The 23,094-nt window shown below is 40.5% G+C and overlaps 1 protein-coding gene across 27 annotated transcripts in view; it reads right to left on the bottom strand.

The window, feature by feature from the left end:
• Window positions 1–23,094, bottom strand: part of dlg2 (discs, large homolog 2 (Drosophila)) — a 188,152-nt gene that overhangs the window by 117,271 nt on the left and 47,787 nt on the right. The window contains exon 1 of one of the 27 annotated variants that reach the window (XM_035178269.2): window positions 22,036–22,498. The exons of 24 other annotated variants lie outside the window; for them this stretch is intronic. In XM_035178269.2, the coding sequence (XP_035034160.1) occupies window positions 22,036–22,065 (30 nt within the window). In that variant the 5' untranslated portion in view covers window positions 22,066–22,498. Of the gene's footprint in view, window positions 1–1,530; window positions 1,578–22,035; window positions 22,499–23,094 lie in introns of those variants that run through there. 2 more of the 27 variants (XM_035178270.2, XM_035178273.2) reach the window with 2 other exon arrangements.

The raw sequence follows: 23,094 nt of genomic DNA, 5'->3' as shown, positions 1-23,094 counted from the left end.
CAATTCCTGCCGGACAGTGTGGAGTTTTAACCGGGATTGACTGGAGCTGCCGATTAAAGCCTGGCAGCTGTGTTTAGTGGGAGGAAGCACGGCAGGAAGAAAGAAATATGGCCAAAATACAATTTAACTGAGCAGCAAGTACGTAGACAAAGCCGCCGGGACGCTGATCCTGTTTTCAGAGTTCTGACTCCAGGAGGTGGATTTCATCCCTCAGCTGTGAGTAACTTTAAGTTTGCAGTCAATCCACACAACTCATAAATCAACATTATACATGAGAGAGCAAACTTAAATCAGCAAGAAAAAAACGATAAATAATCATTGGTAGAATAATGGTAAAAATAATCAAAGTTGTAGAAAATGGAAAGGTCGCACAAGACACTAACAGGAGGATCTAATAGTGATGGACTAAAAATTCAGCAGATTTCAGGTGTACACTTAAACACACACAAATGTGTAAGGTGGGTGCAGTGAACTGTGCTGGGGGCATGGCTGGGGGCTGTGACGGTTTCATTATGACGTCACAAAGTTATAAGTCCTGACAGCTTGTTGTAATACCTGCTGGGTGCATTTCTCTGTGGAACGAACATTTAGATACTTTGATAGTATTGATATCGGCACATAGAGCTGTTCTGCTTTATAACAGAGTTAGATACAGCTACTTTCCATATGCAGTCTCTGGACATGTAAATGCAAACACTACCAAAAGTTATGTGTTGTAGTTCCAGTATATGAAATGGAAAATCCCCATTTCAAAAGTTTTACATATCATAACTATTATAACTTGAGCCATTACATGATCATCAAGTTCAGCAGCTAAACATATACAGTGCACACGCTAAATCCAACTATAGCTCTGTCTAACCATTATTTTTATTATTGATTAACTTCCAATTATTTTTCCATTCAACCAAAATGTCAAAAACTGTGAGAAATTACTTTTATAAATTACAAGACTCTACTGTATGTGACACCTAAACACACATATACACGTACTGTAAAAATGAAGGTAAAATGTGTAACCACCACATTCAGAAGCCGTACATCATCAATGATGAGTAACATATTATCTAATTGCGAGTGATGTCGTTTCAGCCTGTTGACTAAGCAACTCATTTTGGTTTTAGCACAGCATCCTTTCTTATAACATCAGGTGTTGTGTGTGTGTTCAGTAGATAACAATATAACAATCTGCTGCTCTATCGCACATTAAGCAGTGTTTAGTACACAAAAAGATCTAAAGTGCATCACAACTGACATTTACATGCATGAATGATTCCCTGGTTGAGGTCTAAAAAATGTATAGTTCAACCTCACAGTGGCAAGAAATCACTGACAGACTGTGCTGCAGTTTTCTGCTAGTTCCACCTCCTTACCAGCCCAGACTGCAGGCTGAGCTAGCAGCGAACGTAGACACACACAGACACACACACATACATACATATGCGTCGATATATATCTAGAGTTTCTCCCTCTCACTCATGTATCACTTGTAAAGGCTAAACTAAGAACGGCCTTAGAGTCTTTCCTTACCTCCACACTCTTTTCCTTCTCCTCCTGCATGCCTGTCTATGAAGCTGTGTGCGTGTGACAATCTGTGTGTGTGCGCGTGTGCGTGTGCGTGTGTGTGTGTGTGTGTGTGTGTGTGTGTGTGTGTAGAGAGAGAGATTCAACCTGCTATCTCCCTAGCTGGGAAGTGCTCTCTCCAAACTACACTCTGTTCGCTGGGCAGCACTCAGGCTAACTGCTCATCGTGCCGTGTGTGTGTGCGTGCATGCAAGTGTTGTCAGTGTAGTGGGACAGCAATGAATTGCTTCCCCATCGCTGCATCGGCAACTGCGGCAAACAAGTTCCCTCCCACACCCCACCCCTCTGAAGGGACAACGGCCAAGAGGGAACCACAGGCTGGACAGACGCTGCTGTAACACGGAAACTTCTCGAGGTTACACACACTCACACACACGCACAAACGCACAATTTGACTACTGAATATAAGTGTGAATTGTTATGTTGTATCACATAGTGACGAGTGAGTAAGATATAAATCTTGTACAAAGTTGTGCCAGTACAGCTGCTGCATTGTCTGTTTAATGGTATTACTCTGGCAAAAAAATACATATCCTAATGCCGCATTCACAGTGTTTGAGTGGGTAGTTGACAGTAAAGTGTATGTTCATTGTTTTCAGTAGGAGAATGCTAAACTCTGCCAGCACTTATATAAATCCATCTGCTGTGCCTGTACATGAAATTTGCCTACAAAAGTTTCTTTCTGTCATCTTCTCTGAGTGTAGTGAAACATTTCTAACAGTGATGTGTCAAAATCTCTGTTTCATCCCCGGCAAAGCCATGACTATACTTATCTTTGTCCATTTTTTATTGTTTTTAATTGATCAATTCTACTCAGAAGTATCTGAAGATCCAAATTAATAAATAAAAACTGACCAATAGCAGGTGTACACACAGCACTGCTGTTACAAAGAAAGATCTCTGGCTGCGGAAAATGCATCCAAGTCCATTGTTGTGACACAATATTATGAAGTGTGTCTTGAGACTCTCTCAGATGAGTGTCTGAAGCCATTACAGTTGTTAACCACAACACCACAATGGAGGAGAAAATGTTGGTGTATTGTTTCAGCGTGAAAGGAATAGCACAGTACATCACCTGCATCCAGGCCTCTCCAACTGAAACCACTAAGTATATCTAGTCTTCCCAGCTTCATCCCAAAATGCCCATGCAGAAAAACCACACAGTGTGGTTCAGTGTAATTTTGCTTGTTGCCAAAGACATTATCCGGTAAATAGCTGCTCTGTTGGACAACACAGGAAGCACAAAGGGAAGCAGCTCTGGACACATTTTAACTTTTGAGAAAGGTAAGAGCCTGATCACAAACTGCACAACTGAGCAGCACTGTGTGGCAAAGACGCACTGTTGTACTTCACAAGTGTACTACTTAGGTGGGAATGCAGTATACTGTGGACACACACACCTTGTAAACTGATATTTGGTCCTGATGTGAAAACAGTACGGACACAGAACATAACACTTGGCCTGTCATGATAATAACGTTATCAACTTATCGTACGATAAATGGATATGATCATGATCATTTTGCGGACCTCAATATTGCCTGTTTGTTTACTGTAGCGACCAGTGTTGGATCATGTCACCGCCCACCTATCAGAGAGTTCATTCATTCATGTTTTCCACAGTCACACCCACAATCAGTCAATAATCCAATCACAACCCCAGACCACAGCCAAGCAGATTCTGAACCACTATACAATGTGACTAGAAGGCTGCAGAGCAATGAGTGAAGGGGTTGGAGAGGAGAGTTGGAGAGGACTGTCTGTTTTACTATTGCAGAAGCACTCTAAAGCTAAAAAGCTAAATCCGCTTGTTGTCGGAGGAAATCACCTGGTAGATTGTTTATTGCAGGGGAGTTTTCCTGGAGCTATACCGGCATTGGCGGAGTTAAAGGCTGACGCCGTATGCCCGACTGACTGACCAACTTGACGCTCGACAGTACCGTGAGTTCCCTGTAGATATTGTATATTGAAACATTGTTGTATTAAACTGTGACACGGACACTTCTCTTTCTGTTTAATTTCCTGAGTTGTTGGTTTGAGAAGATCCTCTGAAAAAACCCAGAGTGGACTCTTTGTGTTGTGTTTGTTATTGCCTTGATTTAACCGGATTGAAATGAATTGTGTTTTGCTTGTGGGGGATACTGAAACAGCCTTTCTACATAAACAGATTGAATTCTGGATGCTGAGACTAAGGGACACAAAAAGGTATTAAAATAACAATTTTATTGTTAATCCCCAGTTTTTCTGGGACAATATGTTGTCCACCTAAATAGTTATTGTGACAAGCCTACTTAACACTATACCATTTGCATCCTTCTCACAGAATGATTAAAATTATAGCCTCTACTGTTTTACCTCTGAGGCTGAGAAAACATGGAGCTTTCTAAACATGTGCTTCATGGACAGGTGGGTTCGAAACGAGGTCATTTATACCGTGTTTTAAGCCTAACAAGTCCACAGGAAGTGGCAATGCTACCGGACCCTGGGTAGTGGCGATGCTACCGGACCCTCTACCGTGAATGCACCTTGTAGGAAGATATCAGAGGATATTTAGGCTTAAAACTTGATGTTAATGAGCTCGATTCGAGTTGAATATAAATGTCGGGGCTTGCGGAAACTTGGATGACACCACACAAGCAGTATGGAGGCATGTTATGTTTTTTCTGTTGTTTTATTACGTCGGAAGTCTCGGTCACCAGTTACTTCAATTCTATTGGATTCTGCTGCAACAAAGTTTACTTCCGAGACTCCAGAAGTGTTTTGCGGACTCAAACACTTCACCCACCCCTCAATCGGCATAGTGGTGAGTATGATGAGTGAATTTTCATTTTTCAGTGAACTATCCCTAACACTTCATATACCAATAAGTTTTTTTTTTAAGTGGCCAAACTTCAATCTGCATTACAGGGCACCTATTATGATTCTTCCATATAATCTGTCATCCTCCTAACTAGTTTTTAAGTTTTATTCCTGTTCCAAATAAGCCTTATCTCAGCTGTTTTTATACAGTCATCTATCTGCTCCAGACACAGCTCGTTCTCCCAAAACAGTCAAGGTGAGTAGAATTAAAGACATTTAATGTACTCCAGCACAAAAATAACTGACGGAACATAAAGATTGGGACTGTAAAAAGTATTCAACTGTTATGGCAAAAATAAGAAGGTAATGGGTGTAATATATGGGTGAAATAAATGTCCAATCTCATTCTTAATCAGTCAGGTTGAATCTGAATTTGCTTTCAGAACCTTCAGAGGAGGATGAGGCGATGCTCACAGTGCTTCTTTTGAAATGTTTTTAAGTACACATGTTACAGCTTTTGTATCAGATGTCAGTGCCTCTAAATAAATAAATAAAGTTAATAATTCCCTGTTAACTTAGGATGTGCAAAGTGACTGACGGGACCTTTTACCTGCAAGTCAGGTACCAAAGTCACAGTGAGGAAAGAAGAATCACTGTATGGAAACACGTCCAGCAGGAATATCTCTATCCTGATCAACATTACTGATTAATGTGGGTTTGAGCAGAAATGACTGTGAAACAGGGCCAATGGATCACTCACTTATTGATCACACAACTCATGGATGGGCAGTTTAGAAAGTGAAGAGGAATGGAGGGAGTAGAATGGGAACATTGCTGATTCTAGCTCCTCTGCTGTGGAGGGAGGCCGAAAACAAAGGGAAAGGAGGGAGAACTTGTTAAATGTGATGATTCATCACCATCCATTGCAGCATTAAACCAAATTAGCTTCAAGGTCTGCACTGATACTTGCATTTGTCAGGTCTTGCTGCTAGGCTGCCAGGAATGTAATGATTGTGAGTCTGCACACGGCAACCAAACTGCAAGCCCAGCCAGATAAAACTGATCCATCTCATTCACATCTACTCTACAGTATGTCACCTGTGGCTCTGTTGAAACCACACTTAAATGTCAATACTTCCTCTCGACAGGATCATTTATCTTATTCCACTTCAGTTCAATCACAAAGACAGAATTTATAATCCTGATGCATATGCACCTTCCAAGAATTTATAAACATGTATAACAATGCTCAAACATCACACCAGGGGCCTGTACCTCGAAGCGAGTTCAACACACCCAGGATATCTTTCCGTTTTCTGGCTGAAATTAACCTAACAAACGCAACCAGGTTAAGTGGTGACACGGTGTTCGTTATCAACTCAGTAAGAAAACCCAGCATCTGCACATGAAAGGGGCGGAGTTTACTGCTGATGATTATACGATATACATGGGAGTGTACTGACAGCAGAGCCACATATTTCACCATCAGGAGCAAACGATTATATTAGAAATATACAAGGAGTACAAACACATTATCCAGGCTAAAAGAAACACAGTTGCAGCTGCCAGATGCAGGAAGGACAGCTGCTAAAATTCCAGATTGTGTGAATGCATATAAGTCAATGTAAAACTGTCCTTTCATTACAGCCAGAGTAGATCTGAATATAATGTTGTTTGTGTTTCCTTTACATCATTGGGTAATTAACATATCATCTTGTTGTGTTTATGACAGTTTTAGGGATACTATTTCATGAGAGTTCATAAAAAGAATATACTCTTAAGCAGTAAGTACGCAGATTTTCAAATCTTTACAATACAACACTTTTAGTGAAGTAAAATACCAAAAAGCTCAATAAAAATGTAAACTAAAGAAAAGACATTGCTGTTATGTACAGAATAGATGTAAAGTGGACTGCGTACAGTGTTTTTGTTGAGCTTCTCTGCATCACCCATAGTGAACAGGTACAAGTAAAGAAACGCAGTGCGACAAAGGTATATCATTCCCTCCAATGAGAATCCCCATCTTTCATTATGACACTCATCGGAGTCTCTGAAGGCCCTTGCCCTCCTCAGAGACCCTTTAACAATCTGCCCACTGAGCCCCACAAGATCTTCTAAGAACAGTGATGTCATGTTTCAAAGGAATTGATCGGCCAGTGGGCGGTGCTATAATACGGGATGATCTCTTATCTCAAACTTAGCTAACTCAGGTTAGTCGTCAGCATAAGTTACCATGGTGATTTACACAAATAAAAAGTAAAAGTGCTTTGCAGAACTGAAAACTCTGAATTAAACCTGAAGTTACCACGATAACCGCAAACGCTGCTTCGCAGTACAGCCCCCAGGTGCCTACAGGTGTTGTTGTTGTTGCTATTTTTTCCCACACTCCAGTATGAAGGAGAGCTCAGGCCACAGCCTCATGTCCCAGGTGTAAAAGAGATCCCTTATCCCAGGTGCAGTTGAACATAGCTATGAAAAAAAAAAATCACATTTCTGTCACATTTCTCTCAGGAGTCATCAGTGGAAAATTTGTGTTTTAGTTCTGGGTTAACGTTTTACATGAGTCCTTTAGAAGAGATTAAGTAGTGATTCTTACACTCTTGGTAATCACACTTACCTCATGGAGATTGGTAAGCTCTGTATGTATGCATACTGTATTCTGTATGCAGACTACTTCAAAATTCTCACCATTATAACAGTAAGTTATTGTGTTGTCATGGAAGCTTGAGTATAGTGTCTATTTTCAGGAGCTTTTTACTTGAGCTGCTTAGAATTAGAAGAATAATTAATCAAACAGACTTTTTTCGTAATGTTTTAACGCTGTTTTCATACCATATGCTATGCAAAGTAACACTCATGGTTCACATCTTTCTCACTATGATGTGCAGATTCAGAATCTCCCCAAAATCTGCTAATATAATAGCGTTTAAGGCACAGCGTCTGCTTCTTAAACTTCCTAATTAATCAGTGTGCTTTGCCAGAAGATAAAAAAACAACTTAAATGTGATAGTATCTTAAGGGCTGGATAAGCAGTGGTATGACTCATGCCAGTGCTGATAGAAAAGACAGTAAAATTGCAAGTACATTTTGTGCAAATATGTAACCTTGTTTCATGCGTTTCTGTCTCTGACACAAGAGTCTATTTCATGACGGCAACTGTACATTCCATCCATTGCAATAGCTGTTGTCATGGACGCTATTTCCATTGAGCTTTGCAGTAGTGAGAGATCAAAGCTCAGACTGAGCCGATTTAGCAGGCTGCATTAACTCCTGCTGTTAACCAGCCAAGGTTAAAGGTGGAGGTGACTGCAGGGCTCAGCTTTGTGCTGATGGGTACGATGTTTGAATGTTGTAAGGTGAATGAAAGTGAATGAAAACAGGATAATCAAATCAATACTGTTAATGAATCAACACTTAATAAGCATTACAATCTGGAGAAGGGAGTAAAAATATTTATTGTACAAGCTCCATTGTTAATCAATTGTACTCACACAGCCTTTTAATTTAAGATCAAACATAATAGCCAATGCAAATAAAATAAATAAATGCAGAAAGCACCATCTAGTTGAAATATAGCCCCACAAGTTTGCCTCCACTCACACGCAGGGCTACACATGGTATTACATGCACATCCTCCCCATCTCACTCCCCCCTTGACACACGCTCACACATGTTGTTGGAAATCCTTACCTGCATGTCTGATTTCAGAGCACAGTAGCATGCAAAAACCATGGCAGTGTTGTAACAACATGAAGAAGCCTTGAGGATAATTGCTAAATTTTCTTCAAGGATGAGAAGCAAAAAGCAACGACAGAAGCAATGATACAAGATGAGACGGAGGTGGCAGCATCCCAGAGTGAGAGAACTATTAATCTCATTGTACCACACTGAGGCGGCATGACCACTTTTTTTGTGGGGACATTTAAAACACCAATACAAAAGACCCTTCACTTGATGCAAAGCTCTCTGGCAAGCAGGTGGGACTAAACTGTCAAGAGGGGGAGTGCAAATGTGCGTCTCACATGGAGAAGAAGGAAGCAGGCGGAGGAAAGTGAATGTGGCTGAATGTGATCGGCTTGTGCAGGAATCACCAGGATTAAAGGAAGATCTGAGAAAAGTAGAACAAATGTGTGTGTGTGTGTGTATGATATGAGAATGTGACGTCAATGATGTTTGGCACGTGTATGAGTAATGTGTACTGTACATAATGTGTGTGTGTGTGTGTGTGTGTGTGTGTGTGTGTTTGTGCTTAAAATACACATGAGGGTGCAGAAAATATTTGTATACACACCATCTTGGATGAAATATTTTTTCCTCTTAATGTATGCAAACTTCCTCTCTCTCACCCTCACTCCCTCACACAAACACACAGTGTTACATAACAAGCAAGCAGTACTCCACACTGTCACTACCACAGTGCTCTGAAGAAAAGCACTAGCAAAAGAGTAACAGCTCACTATTTCACTTATTCTGACTTCAACAGAGAAGGAGTGTTTCTTCTGAGACCAAGGAAATGTCACAACTCTGAAAAATACCAGTGTGTGAAAGAGGAGAAGAGAGAGGTACTTACCCACTGTGACAGTGGGGCTGTTATTGTTTGCACCTCGTGTGTGTGTGTGTGTGTGTGTGTGTGTGTGTGTGTGTGTGTGTGTGTGTGTGTGTGTGTGTGTCAGTCTGTCTTGTTGAAATGTGGTCCTGAAGACACCTACTGTTGCAGGTTTTCAAGTGGGATGAATAATGTCGCAGTGAATTCTAAATACTTGTGTAATGTAGTATTTAATACAGAGCACTGTCATAACCCAATAACGACCACAGTGCACTCATGATAATGTAGTCATGGCCAAATGATAACTGCTGCTAATGTGTCCTACTGATTACTCATTAATAATGTAGCAGTGATCAATGATTATTCATTACAAATGTAGTAATGACCAGCTGGACTTGCATCAAGATTATCTATTCAATAGTTATCAACACAGGCAGGTACAGCTTGATACAATCTGTGGTTGAAGCCACAGTATGGCAGCCTGACGGAGCAGTGCTGTAGTTCTACATGTCAAATTATTACAATGCCATGTCACAGCTGCAGCACCGGGCTCAGGTTGTCTTGCTGCTACATTAGCTTTGTAGTTGGCTCACACCTGAGGTCACATGACCTAGCTCATGGCAACAAATTGGACAAATTATACTAAGTGTATGTTTTAAGTTGAAAAAAGGAATAATTCACTCAAATAATATCACATTGAAGCTCTCCTATGCCGTGTTGCCACTTATATTATGTGCAAGCTGCAGTTTTTACACCTTTATTTGTAATGTAGTTTTTCACAATAATTTGTTATTTGGAGTTACAAGGTTTCCAGCCCGCTTGCATCCTGCTTCGGGAAGTGACTTCACAGTGGTGTATGTGGGAAGATGCACCAGTCAGCAGACTGAATGTAGGGGGAGGTATAAAAGATGTTGTAAAGAATATATTTTTGGTGCCAGCCTTCCTGTTACCGTGGTAACTGTCCATCGATTCAGCAGCATTAGTGAACAGAGAACCAAACCAATCCCCACCAACTACATTCCTTTATTTATTTATTTATTCCTCAGAGAGTGTGAAGTTGAGCTGGGGGAGTAAGAAAAGGAAAATGGGGATACAGACGATGAGTGGATAAGAAAGGTGGAGGAGGAAATCTGGGGGTGGAGGTGTTGGAATGAAGATGAAACAAAGTAGCATTCTGAACACAGCACACACTGACTTGGCACTGCTGAATCGACAGGATACCAAGCAACATGGTGTACCTGATGAGACCTTCCCCTGTAGGGGAGGAATTCAGAAGCCAAATACTGTCCAAGCTCATCAGCTTCAGGTAGCTCTGCTGATCAGTTAAAGCCACTGAATTCATCAGAACTGCAGCGGTTCTGTCAATTCGTAACCCAACACACCCTCCATAGGGATTTTATTTCTTTATGTAACACCGATCTTCCTTTCAGCTGCACAACTTGTCGGCATTTTCTTACATAATAATCTTAAATCATTTACAGTTTTCAGCCGTACAATTTGTCCTGCTTTATTACACTAAACTTGTTTCATAAAATCCAATTAATTTCTCTGCGCTGTTCTGACAAAGGACTAAGGGAGTTCAATAATAAGCCTCATTGACATTCCCGTCAGAGAAGGGTGGTACCTAAGCTACATCAACACTGATACGCTTTAGTTTTAAAATGCCCTATGTTAAAACTAAAACAATCTCCCTCTAAACATATCATAAATATTTTATAGTTCTATATTTTATATTTGTAGCAGAATATGAATGTTGAAAAGTAAGGGATTTTGTTTTCTTTTGTTGCACCAAAGACAAGATGGAGCTGTTACAGACGTTGTATTCATTATAGGTAGTCGGGTCATGACTGATGAGACCGAAACATTAAGAGAATACAGGTGAAATAATTTCCAAATGTCTTTTTCTAACGTCGTTGGGTGTTTCACTATGGAAGCTCCAATGACACCACATCTGTCCTTGACAGACATGTCAACCTGTGTGAGGGGACAGCCCTCTCATATTATCATTTAAACAGGCACAGCAGCATTCCCACAGTTCTCCTTTTTAGGGATTGAAAACTTGAAAAAGAGTCCTGTGGATGCCAGGCATCAATGAGCAGAAGTGATACCTTTTAAAACTACTTACCTATTAGTGTGGATTTAGCCTGAGACCACAGATGTAAATCAGCCACTGTTCTTCTGCATTTGCATCAATATACCACATATTCTTGTGTGATGCCTGGCTTTTTTGATTAAGGTAGGTGTTTTTTGTTAAAAACCTAAACTACTTCTAATGGAACCACATTTGTTTTATTTTACAGACACAAACTCTCAGAGTGATCCTTTGGTAAAATAACGCAAATAGTTTTTTTTTGTATTTAAAAGGGTCTAGTAGAAATTGAGCTGAATGTGATACTGTAGCTCACTTGATAAAATTACATTGCCATATATTTTTAATTGCTCTAATTGTTACAAATAATTATTGCAAGTGTCACTCCCTTCCAAAAAATGATCAAAGATCAGTTTCATCAATATTAATGTGAAAACCTGAAAAACTCTAAGTGGATATGATGTAGGAGTAACTGTTGTAACAGTTAACAGAAGGAATGGCTGAGAAGAACAGGCAATAGACAGCAGGAGGTAAGACAGAACCTGTGTCAGATACTGATTTAAAGTAACCATCCCTGACTATATGAATTATTCCACAGAACAATATCCAAGCTGGCTCATGTGAATCCCTGGAAAAACTGGAAGTTCTGTTGATATCTCTGGGCTTTGCCAGCTTGCTTGTACCCGTGTCTCTGCCTGCCTCAGATAATCAGCCAGCTAATTAGTTTGCCTGCCTGTCTTCCCGGCCTGAATCCTGCCTGCCTGTCTCCTGTCCGATCATTGTATGTCAGTTTGTCCATCGGCACATACGCCCTGTCACCAGCCAATCACTCAGTGGGAGCCCACCGGGATTCATCAACAGCAACGCAGCCGAGCTCCGCCACACGATGCGGCGCACCATGCCAAACACATGCACCATGCCAGAGACTTACTGAAACAATCACCCATATACTGAGAGTCGTTGTCCAAGTAATGCATTTGGGTCCAGTTCCTGCTCCGATCACAACAACCTCTTTAAAATGGCAACAGATATATTTTAATTTGGTCTCTGTGAAACCACTGCTTGGACTGTTGGTATATATGCCTACACATCATCCTAATGCACAGTCATGAAACACACAAAACAATCACCCACTGGTTTTGTTTTATTCATTTCGTCCCACAGCTAACTAAAAGAGACGTTTGATGAAGGATGTGTGTAGCAGGGCTGCCATGAAGCTTGAAAACATTGACTATAAAGATAAACAACATGTGTCTACTTCCTCCCACTACCCAGAAATGAAGCCAAAATATCCCAGATAGGAAAGCTGCCAGCTGATGCCTTTCAATGAAGTGCTGAAAAGTCTTTGTCCACAATACATTACAACACAGGTTTAGAACCAGCAGTGCTGTAAAGATTAACTGATTAATGAATGTACTGGAAAGTCAATAGTACGTGATGCAGCTGTACTAGTTCAAAAGCACAGATTTAAAGACATTTCTGTACATAAAATCAATGTAAACCTCAAAGACATGATCTATGTAGGTTTCTTCTTTCTTCTTTCTATGTGTACCCTTCCAATGTGTGTGTATGCATGATGCACCCACCTCTGCTTAAGAGCATCCAGTCATAAGCCTACTTGTAGCCACACAGCTCCTTGCCAAAATATTGAAAACAAAAGAGGTGATAACTCAACAGAAAGACCAGCGTAATACTTCAGCAGAACAGCACCTACTAGGTTTGCTTTCCCACAGGCTGCCTCAGGATTTGTCAACATGCTGGCACAAGTAGTTGCTCCTGAAAAAGTTTCACCCGGGGTAATCCATGCATCATCTCAGAGGTGAAGGAAAAATCCTGGAAGAATTGTGTATAAATAATGTTCTGGTAGTCATGTATGAAGGTAATATAATTATGAAAAATAATTGTCACCAAAAAGCCAAGTGCCAGGACCCCTCACATCCTTGCCAAAATAGACCATATACTCAAACAATAGCATGTTAGAGAAAATGTGAAGAGAAAACTGCGAATCATACACATATAATTTGGACGTGCCCTATATTGGATAACTTGTGGAAGTTTGATCAACTGGATAAATTATTTACGTTTTAACTACCCAGGGATCCATTACTGTCTACCATTGGGTCCATTCCAGAAGCAGAGACAAGCAGGAAATAGATATTTAAGACTTATTCTTCTAGCAGCAGCCATGAAGGCAATAACACTGAGCTGGCTTTAAAAGAGATACTCCAATAAATGACTCATGGCGGTCAGTGGTTAAAGGAATCTCCACAATCGAAAAAATATCCTTTATACTGAGACTGCAAAATGCATAGTTCACAGACAAATGGTCACCTTTGTTAAAGGTGTCAGGGGAGGCAGGGAGCTGGGCACATCCTGAAAATTGTCATGGTTCATCAACCTATCTTGTAAGTAGCTTTCTGATGATGTGTGGGCCCCTTGTGGCTGCTAACATCTCTGCTATGGTGTTAATGGTACATTTGGTGTGTATGTTGCATATATGCTTGTTTTGCTTGTTTGTTTTTTCTTTCTTATTTCCATTATTTTGTTTTGTTTCACTGTTGTTATTGGGTAACTAAGGGTTGTATAAAAATACTTTCCCTCGATAATAATGTCCTGCCAATAGAATTGCGATGATGAAGGGAGAGAGGGAAAGGGAGGAGGGTAGAAGTGAAGATGTGTATGGATGGGTTGTACAGTTTGACATGTGCATGGATGAAAGTAAAGGTGAAGGGGGGGTTTAAATTGGGTGGAGAGAGACCGGGAAGCAATATCTTATATGAACAAATTTCAATGTTTTTATGTTTACAATGAAAAGTAAAGTAGAACAAAAAGTTGAGCGACCAAAGGAGTTTTAAACAAGTGAAAGAGGAGACCTTTTTAAATCAACTGGAGTTTTAAACTGGGAGCAGGTTGTGAAGCCTTCTGGAGACACTGTACTATAACACTGTCTAAGACCATCGCCTCAAAGCCCCGGCCTGTCCGTCATAGAAAAAGAGCAGATTAGAGACAGCTGATATCGTGCAGGATCATCAGAGGCCACAGCCTGACAAGATGCTGATCCTTTATTTCACACACACTTTCACTCATTCTCCTGTCAATCACACAAACACATGCATAGATGCACGCACGCACGCACGCACACACGATCACACACAATCACACCCCCCCCCCCAAAGGAATCAGGGTCAGGGTTACCCTAACCCTGAACCCTAACCCCTAACCCCTAACCCTAGGAAAAGCCTATAGTGCAGATGCTCCTGAACAGGGTCTGAACAGAATCAACAGCAGGTGAAAACCAGAATCAACCAACTGCAGCTGCGTTCCCAGAAAGGTGCAGTTTCAGAAGACACTGATTTTTATACTCTCTGCTCACAAAAGAATCTGAATTCAATGGTGTCATCACTCATTAGTAGAATTTACATACAATCATTTTTTTGTATGTTTATGTGTGTTATGACATTTATATGAACCCTTCTCCAGACAAGCTGGAGGCTTGTCTCTAAAGGTTTGGAGACACTATGGAAGCAAAGGAGAATCCTTCTTTTGTTTTCAATTAGTTCAACTTCGATCCACAGACCCGACCCTGCAGAGAGCACGTCAGGAGGATGGTGCTTTTTTAGTGTCATCTTCATTTCTGCTCAGTGTGTGTACACTACAGTTTCTAACAAGTCCGAACAATTAACAATCTGACAACTTAACTGGAACAATTATACTGCTTAAAGATGAAACACAATGAAAAGAGTGCAGGCAGAACCAGTAGACAGCTGACTGTTTGCCCTTTCCAGAAAGTCTGTCCTCCTCGCCCCTATAGAGAAGCAGTGCTGTTTCCAGGCAACACAAAGGATCTCATATCTTCCAAGCAGGCTGGCCTGCAGTGGGAGGAAAGTTTTAACATTGATGCAGAAGCAAAGGTTTCTGCTACTACTAGGCTATGACAAAAAGGAGCCTGCGATAGATTATTACATCTCCATGTTTTCTGAGTAATGAAACAGGTCAATGACTCTGGCATGTGTTCTTGTAAAAACTAGATTTTAAGTTGCTAATCATTTATGTCCAAATTAAGTCCAGTGTTTCTTTACATCACTCAGACATCATTGTATCCTTAATGGTAGAAATACAATGACCATACAACACAAAGACGGTCCATTAAGTGAGGCAGAAATAGATACAAGGTGCCAGAGATCAGCAGTGTTTTGACATCTTCTGGGGGGAGAGGTCCTGTGTTAGTAAAGGAAGCATTTAGTGAAGCAACTGCTCCTGGACCAGATTACAGAGGTCGAACAAGCTCATCTGCAGGTTGAAAAGGAGACAGGGCGTCAAGCTACATCAGGACACAGTTATCAGGTTTATGGGACAGAGAAAAGTCTCTTGCAGTTTTTAATGTTTTAGTGTTAATTATTAAGCAGTTGCAATCAAGTATTGCTTTTGGTGTCATTAAACCTCTTCTGGTAATGAGGCTGTGAAGAAAAAGATGTTTCATTATTCATTATCTATCACTTGTCCCCATGTGGAAATTATCTTTATGATCAGCAGGACAGCAGGTTACCTTTTATTACTATTACTGAATCCTTAAAGGTTACAGTTAAGAGCTGGGACACTACACATTTCTCTTATTGTAGCATTGTGTGATTCTAATAATTATTAGAACTATTCTTATCCCTGTTAATCTAAAATAAGTATTTTGTATTTGTATTTTGTTTTTTTCAACTACAGAATATTACTCTTTTAAATATAGTAGCACATGAAAGTATACACACATATACATGCACCTAGGTTATAGAAGGGTGTATGGATTTTCTTATTTTTATTAAAAATACACTACTATTTATTAATAATAATAATAATAATAATACATTTGAGCTATTCTTTTATGAAGATGTTTGTCAATTAGGGTTGGGCTGATGGACGATGCCATCGTCATAAATATAAATGTTTGCCACACTTTCTGTACCCGTTTCAAGATAAAATCACTCCAGCATTTCTGTTGACTGAAAACATTAATTTGTATAAACACGGCTTCGATTGTTATCACAGGACTGAGAGATGCACAGCTTCACACCGTGTAGTGTCCTGGTATTTAGTAGAGTACATGGCCCGACTTCTATTCAAGGAAATATAGTGGTTACAACCACAACCGCAACATGAAGCAGAACCACCGTGGAGCAACCGCAGCCAGTGTGGCCCGGGCATGAGAACACAAAAATGAAGGATCGGTTTATCCTAATTATTAGCCTAATAGCTCCTAGCACCTTATTTTTACATAAGAAATGATTTTTAAATCCTGCTGGTTTGCACCTGCCTCTATTCCCATCTTAAACAAATAGCATCCTTGTCATTATATTGTTGTTAATAACCCTTTTTCACAATGTCTTGCAAGATCACAATGTCAGCCCTTTGCCTGGTGGTGACAATGACTATTTTGAGATAGTGGTGAGGCAGCAGCAGGAGGCTTCAGTCTCTGTAGGGTGCTAGAGGTCAGTGTCTTCAACCGAGGTCACACTGCTGACCTCATAGTTCTGTGGATAGGTTTAGATCAGCATGAGACTTCAACTTCAAGTCTTTTGGATAGAACCCAAACTGTGATATTTTTTAACAGAATTCAGAAACAGTAGGGAGAGTGTTTCATGTCAGTGTGGTGGAAATAAAATGTGTTTTCACACAGAGAGGGGATTTCTGTCGTGCCCCCCCCTCACTCGTGGTGAATCCTCAAGAGGATATCCTTCTGTGTTCTCATATCGGCTCCACTGAAGTTTCTGTGGACTGAATACTACGGGCCAGGCCGAGAAAGTCCACAGAAACTCCTGAGGCTCTCACTCGGACATTTGCATTGACAGATACAGCCAAGGAGGATCTATGGAGTTCAGTGCATGTCTGAAAGTAGCTTTAATGATTAGAAAGAGAGGCTATGTGAGTGCATAGTGTTTTAGAGGAAAGTAAGATCAAGGCCATTTCACATACAGGTCCAACTAAATGATGTGACAACATCAGAAGGAGCGTACAGTCCGTCTGTGTTATTTACATCAGGTGACTTCAGAAATTGATGTTTGCCTTATACGTGAGCTGATATGTTAAATTATAAAGCAGATGATAAAAGGAGCAGGAAGTGAAGGGAAGGCTAACACTTAATGGTTTACACTAGACAACAGGACTGGGTGTGATGGTAACCTGACTCATGGGTGCATAGAGATTGGAGGAAAATAATTAAATGCATTTCATCTAATAGATAACATTTTAGCTATTGTAGTTTCATATAGTTTACTTTTCTTAGTCCACTGTTACTTTACATATAAATAAAAACACTGTCTGTTCATATTTAAACTGCAAATGTTGAAAAAAGAGATTTCAATAACAATCTCCGTTTGAATAAAGGACAAAATCAAATATTAATATCAGCCGGATGAGTCCTACTTGATCGAGATCGAATTTAGAGATTCAAATGATGGAATGGTTTGCCAAAATGTTTAACTACAAGATTAATGACCCGAGTCATGAAATGCTCTGAACCACCTCTATTTTGTCCCCCTTTTCCATATTGTGAATAATAAATTGAGAATTTAGATTTAGAATTTAAATAATTTACAGAATGACTGGCTTCTTTGAAACGCTCTGGAGTGTAAAAATGATTGGACAATAATAATTTGAGCGCAGAGTGATGTGAGCTAAAGGTTAATGTTTTAAGCAAACAGGCAAGTCTTTTTCAAAAAGTTTTAACAGGAGATTTGACAGTGAAAACAGGGCATATCAAAAAGAATGGGGAGAAAACGTTTCAACCATCCAACGGGTTTTATGAATGTAAAGCCAGTGTGTCTCTGTCAGTCAACACAGACATGCGTCCATGATCAACCAGATTCGGTTTGTTTTGCACCAATTTTGTCATCAATGTTTTTCACAAAACAAACCTTTTTTCCCACTCCTCTCTCCCCCATTTCTTTCCTCTCACCACAACCAGTCGGGGCACATGGCCGCCCACATTGAGTCTGGTTCTGCTAGAGGTTTATCCAATTAATGAGGGAGTCTTTTTCTCTCCACAGTCACTGAGTGCTTGTTCATTATGGGAACTGTTGGGTTTCTCTATAATATTGTACGGTCTCAGCCTCACTATGTAAAGTGCCCCTGAGATAATGTATGTTGAGATGTGGCGCTATACAGATCAAATTGAATTGAACTGAATTGAATTGAAAAATTGCTACAGAGGAAGTGATCATGAATGCTGCTGCCATGATGGATCTGCATGTGAATGTTTGAATCACTCCGATGTTGTACTCCATATTGATGATGATCATTTAAACTACAGCTCTCTCTCTCTCTCTCTCTCTCTCTCAGTGACCACACTCTGCCCACTCTTTTACACAGTGGTGTTTTCCTTTCCACAAAACCATCTTTCGTGAGATCATCAGCTGCTTGCTACAACATTTTGCTCAGTCTTCTCTAAGCTCCATTTAAAATCACACATATTGCAGTTTGAAATTCAAACTCATTCAAATTGCAGTTTCAGTGTATCAACATTGATTGTTCCGTCCTGACTGAAGAACACAATAGCATGTTTGTCTAACAGTATGTCGGAAGCTTCTGCTGCACCACCTCACCAAACAAGTGCCACAATCCAGATGAGCGAGATCCTCTAAAAACAGCAACAATGGTGGAGTATCAACTCACTCATGCAGGAGTCATTTCCTCCTTTCCTCCCTTCTATTTTCCTCTCATGTTGAACTACAGCACGTACTCAACATGCCCCTGAAGCTTTACATAACATAGCCATGGAATGAGAACTGCATATCATTACGTTGTGCGCATTCATTATGGAGAGCTGAATACTTAAGGTAGTAGAGCAGAATATAGCATAGTGTCATTCAAGATCTCATGACATAAACACTAAGAGGGGGTGCTTTTAATAATACATTCATTTTGATGAAAGATACTTAGAGACTCCAGAATAACTACAGTAGGAGAACGTATGTCAACTTAGATAATACTGACACTGAGAAGTAAAAAATTCTCACTACAGTGCTAGTCACGGCTGCTTTTTTTGCATTACTGAGAATATTTGGATATGTTTCAAAGATGGACAGAGATCTAATGTTAGGTTTAGCATTGTGTGGGCTGGAGTTAGACCTTATATAAATCATGTTAACAACGCTGCCATGTTCTCTTCTGTTCCACTGGACAGTATGTTGTATTCTGCCATAAGAATTTAATAAAACCTGATGGTATCTCACAGTGGACTTACATCAGAGAATTTTGCGCAGAGTAAAATGCATGTTTTTCTTTTGATTTTGCAGTTAGTATCATATCTGCACTTCCATTATTCCTGTGATTGTGGCTATTGGCTAACAGCATGCATCATGCTTGTCTTCCTGAAAAAGGTGATATAATCTATTTGGTTCAAGTGGTCTGATATGTTATCCCTGTATCAGATTGGTAATCTCTTCCCCAATGCATGGTGGGACAGGCTTTAACCCACTGGCTGAAAGCAGCTGCATCTGACAACAATGCTGAGAATCCATCACCACAGAACAGTGTAGACCTGCTTATTCATGCAATTATCAAATCAGCCACCAACACCTTTTGGGATGTGGAAGAACAGGGGGTTGACAGCATGAGTGTGTGGCTGACAAATCTGTGGAAATGATTAGATGTCAACACGGAGCAGAATCCACGACACCAAGAACTGAGTGTTTGAGAGCGGAGGAGGAAACCACCCAGCACTGCTCTATTGTTCAAAATAACAATACACTCAATAAGTGTAAATATTGAGTGCATTATGGATACCACAATTACATGGTGAAAACACAAATGGGACAACTCTACCAGTGAATGAGACAATGAACCCTTGAATCAGTGGCTTTAAAGACATCATTCTTTTTATCTGTGACATGTTCAAATATAGTATAACTATAAAGGAGGTCCATAAAGTTAGCATATTTTGAAAAAAAGGCAGTTACACAGCATCAAACCTAAGTTTTCCTTTTAGCCACCATTAGCTGCACTCATACAGACCAACTGAGGCTACAGCAGCAAAACCCCCTGAGTATATCAAATTCGGCAAATATGCATTTCTTATTTATGAATATAACTTGTAAGAGGAAGACTATGAACAGTGAGTTTCAAAACTACTTTTGTATCAAATCTTACAGTGTTGAAGAATGAAGTCACCTACTCACTTCATACTGTGTGGGTGTAGAAAGAAGAGTGAGGCTGACGAAGATGGACAACATCCTCTTATTCCTGAATGTATCTGGACTGTGGGAGGAAACCAGAGCCCAAGAGAAACTCCACACAGAAAGACCTGAGCTGGTCAGCCACTATGAATCTTTAAACCTGTGAGGCAACGATACTAACATTCACCGAGCTGCGTGTGTAAAATAAATCACTACCCCCATCAACAACCTCTATTAAAGTTACAACACTTTCTTCTCACATGAGGTGAGTACACAGTATGAGGCACTCGTGAGCGGAGGGTAGCAAAGTAATACTGACTTGATAATGACTTTAATGCAAAAGCCAGGGTGAATATTTTACCATGGCTTTTAGGGATTCAACAGCCTCAATTACCAAAGGGGTCTGTGCTCCTGTCACATGTGTTTTCTACATCATACACGGAGGTGTCCATCTTTAGCATTTCCAGTCAGGCGGTAGGCTGTCTTATTGGATGTAGACTATTTCTATACTTAGGCTTCAAACCACTCAGTGGAGATTTTCCGCATAAATGACGAGGAAAGCTCTGTCAGGTTCACTTAGAACAGTCTGTGCAAACGTCAGTGTGACCTTAGTGTGATGGAAATAGTAGGGGAGTTGCTTCCAAAGGAGTAACCTGTTCCCTGTTGCTTTTACTGTTGCTACCTGCAGCACTGTTAGCTTATATGATAAACATATTTGATTAACTTCTAATAATGAGCATTGCTTGGATTTTCTGTTCACATCGGGTTAGTTTTGCAGGTATTTTGTCAATAAATATGACAATTCTGATCTGATGATGGTATTGCATAGAAAGCTATTGTTATTCACCTACTGGGCACCTGTGCAACAGTGGTGGACCATCCGCCTCAAACCCTGTATGGACGAGCAACTAAAGTGATAAAAAAGTGTTCAAAATAAAGGACACCACTGCACTTGCTGTACCGTACTTCAGTATAAAAATAAATGTATCATGTTACCTACTACAACCTTTGTTGTAGTTATCAATGTCATGTGCATATCTATATCACATACAATTCAACAGGAGGTGTGAAACAATGACATAAGGTTTATACCTTAAAGTGGGTATAGGAACCTACTTAACTAACATATATAAAACACCAAGAATTGAGTAATATCTGTATAAGAAATGCTATTTAAAGATCATACTCTTACAAACAAAAATATCATTCTTATATCTTTAGGAGAAAGTGAGAAGAGTCCACTAAAAAAAAAAGAACACAGGCATTTTGTCAAATAGAATACTTCAGTTCTACGGCTTGCATTAGAATTTCTATATCATGTGTTGTTTCTAACTGTTTCAAAGTGGACTCATCCAACTGCTAAGAAGTGCTCATGTGCTTCGTGAGCAGAGGGCTGCAGAGCCCAGAGCCAGCTGACAGAAGTTTATCCCAACTTCTGCTGCCATATCTCAAAATACAGGCACCCAAGCATCTCGGGTGTTGACTGACATGTATACCCTATAGTTAGAGAAGAAGTGAATCATTCTCTCACACACATTCACACAAAAAAATACAACTCACCCTGTCAGGAGATAATAGACTGCCTGCTCTAAGCAACTAAGAACGGTGCAAAATCATTTATTCAACTCTTTACCCCAGAGCCCAAAGTGAAGAGGTGATAAAGACGATCAGGACCGTGATGGAAGACGAAAACATACATGCACATGCACATGCACACATTCAGAAACAGCCCACACACAAACACAGCCTCATTTCTCCTGCTTCACTGCATGCCTCATTCTCGCACAGTGCTCAGTCCAGGTCTCCCTCTCACCCACTCTCTGGTCTAGTGAATCATTCATTCCTTCTGTGTTTCTTACCTTAGTGGTGACAATGCAAAGACAATCCATGCTGGCCAGGCCAAAAAGGAGCTCTCAACCTATACTCAAAATCATCACCACTAAAATCAGCACAGGAGGAAGATGGAGAAAAAGACACCAGTGTGAAGATGCAAGGAGGAAAAATAAAAAAGGTAGGAGTTCCTGAAGAAGACGAGGGGGAGGAGGAGAGGAAGAGAACACACGCACGCATCCACACACTCATACACGCTCGGGAGGGAGAGAAGCCACGGCGGACAGACGTTGCAGCATGTGGGCACCTTGTAAGGATTGGGATGCCTCCTCCACAGAGCTCAAGGCAATCAGGATTCCTAACGCCATCTCAGAGCGAAGCACACGTCATCAGCCAACACACACAGTAACACACACATTAAATATGCCCAGCAGCAGGCCTGGCCTCCTCCAGCAACCCAAAAGCATCCCTTAGCTTCTCTCCCTCTCATTCATCCTCTGCCTCTTGTTTTCAGTTCAATGTCTCCTCCTCCTCTCTCTCTCCTGTCTTTGGGCTGAGCAACTGAGCAGTGCTATGATAAGAGAGACAGAGAGAGAGCGAGGGAAGCTAGTAAAGGACGAAAGCGTCAGCTCAGCGGAATGAATTACGTTCCCATGCTTTCTGTTTCGCTAGCAATTAGCTGCAGTGGCAGTCTGCTGGAACTTAATAATACCACACTCTCTTTACGCACAGTCTTACTTTACCCCTCCCTTTGTTTGCAGCAGCTCTCCCTTTAAATACAACCTCTGTGTGTGTGTGTGTGTGTGTGTGTGTGTGTGTGTGTGTGTGTGTGTGTGTGTGTGTGTGTGTGTGTTGGTTTTACAATTATTATGCAGAAAAACTGGTAACCAGTCACAAACAGGAAATGGTATCTTCTGTTCTGTTGCAGAAACATCATGATGAAACAGTGAAGTTGACCTTTGACCTTATACAATGACATCACTTCATTATTGAATACTATTCAATATATGTGTAAAAGTGTGTGGTAATTAGCATAGTCTTTTTTGAGTTATGGCTTAAAATGTGTTTTGTGAGATTACAGTGATGTT

Source organism: Hippoglossus stenolepis, chromosome 15, assembly GCF_022539355.2.
Source record: "Hippoglossus stenolepis isolate QCI-W04-F060 chromosome 15, HSTE1.2, whole genome shotgun sequence".
NCBI lineage: Eukaryota > Metazoa > Chordata > Actinopteri > Pleuronectiformes > Pleuronectidae > Hippoglossus > Hippoglossus stenolepis.
This window is presented reverse-complemented; position numbering and strand designations above follow the sequence as displayed.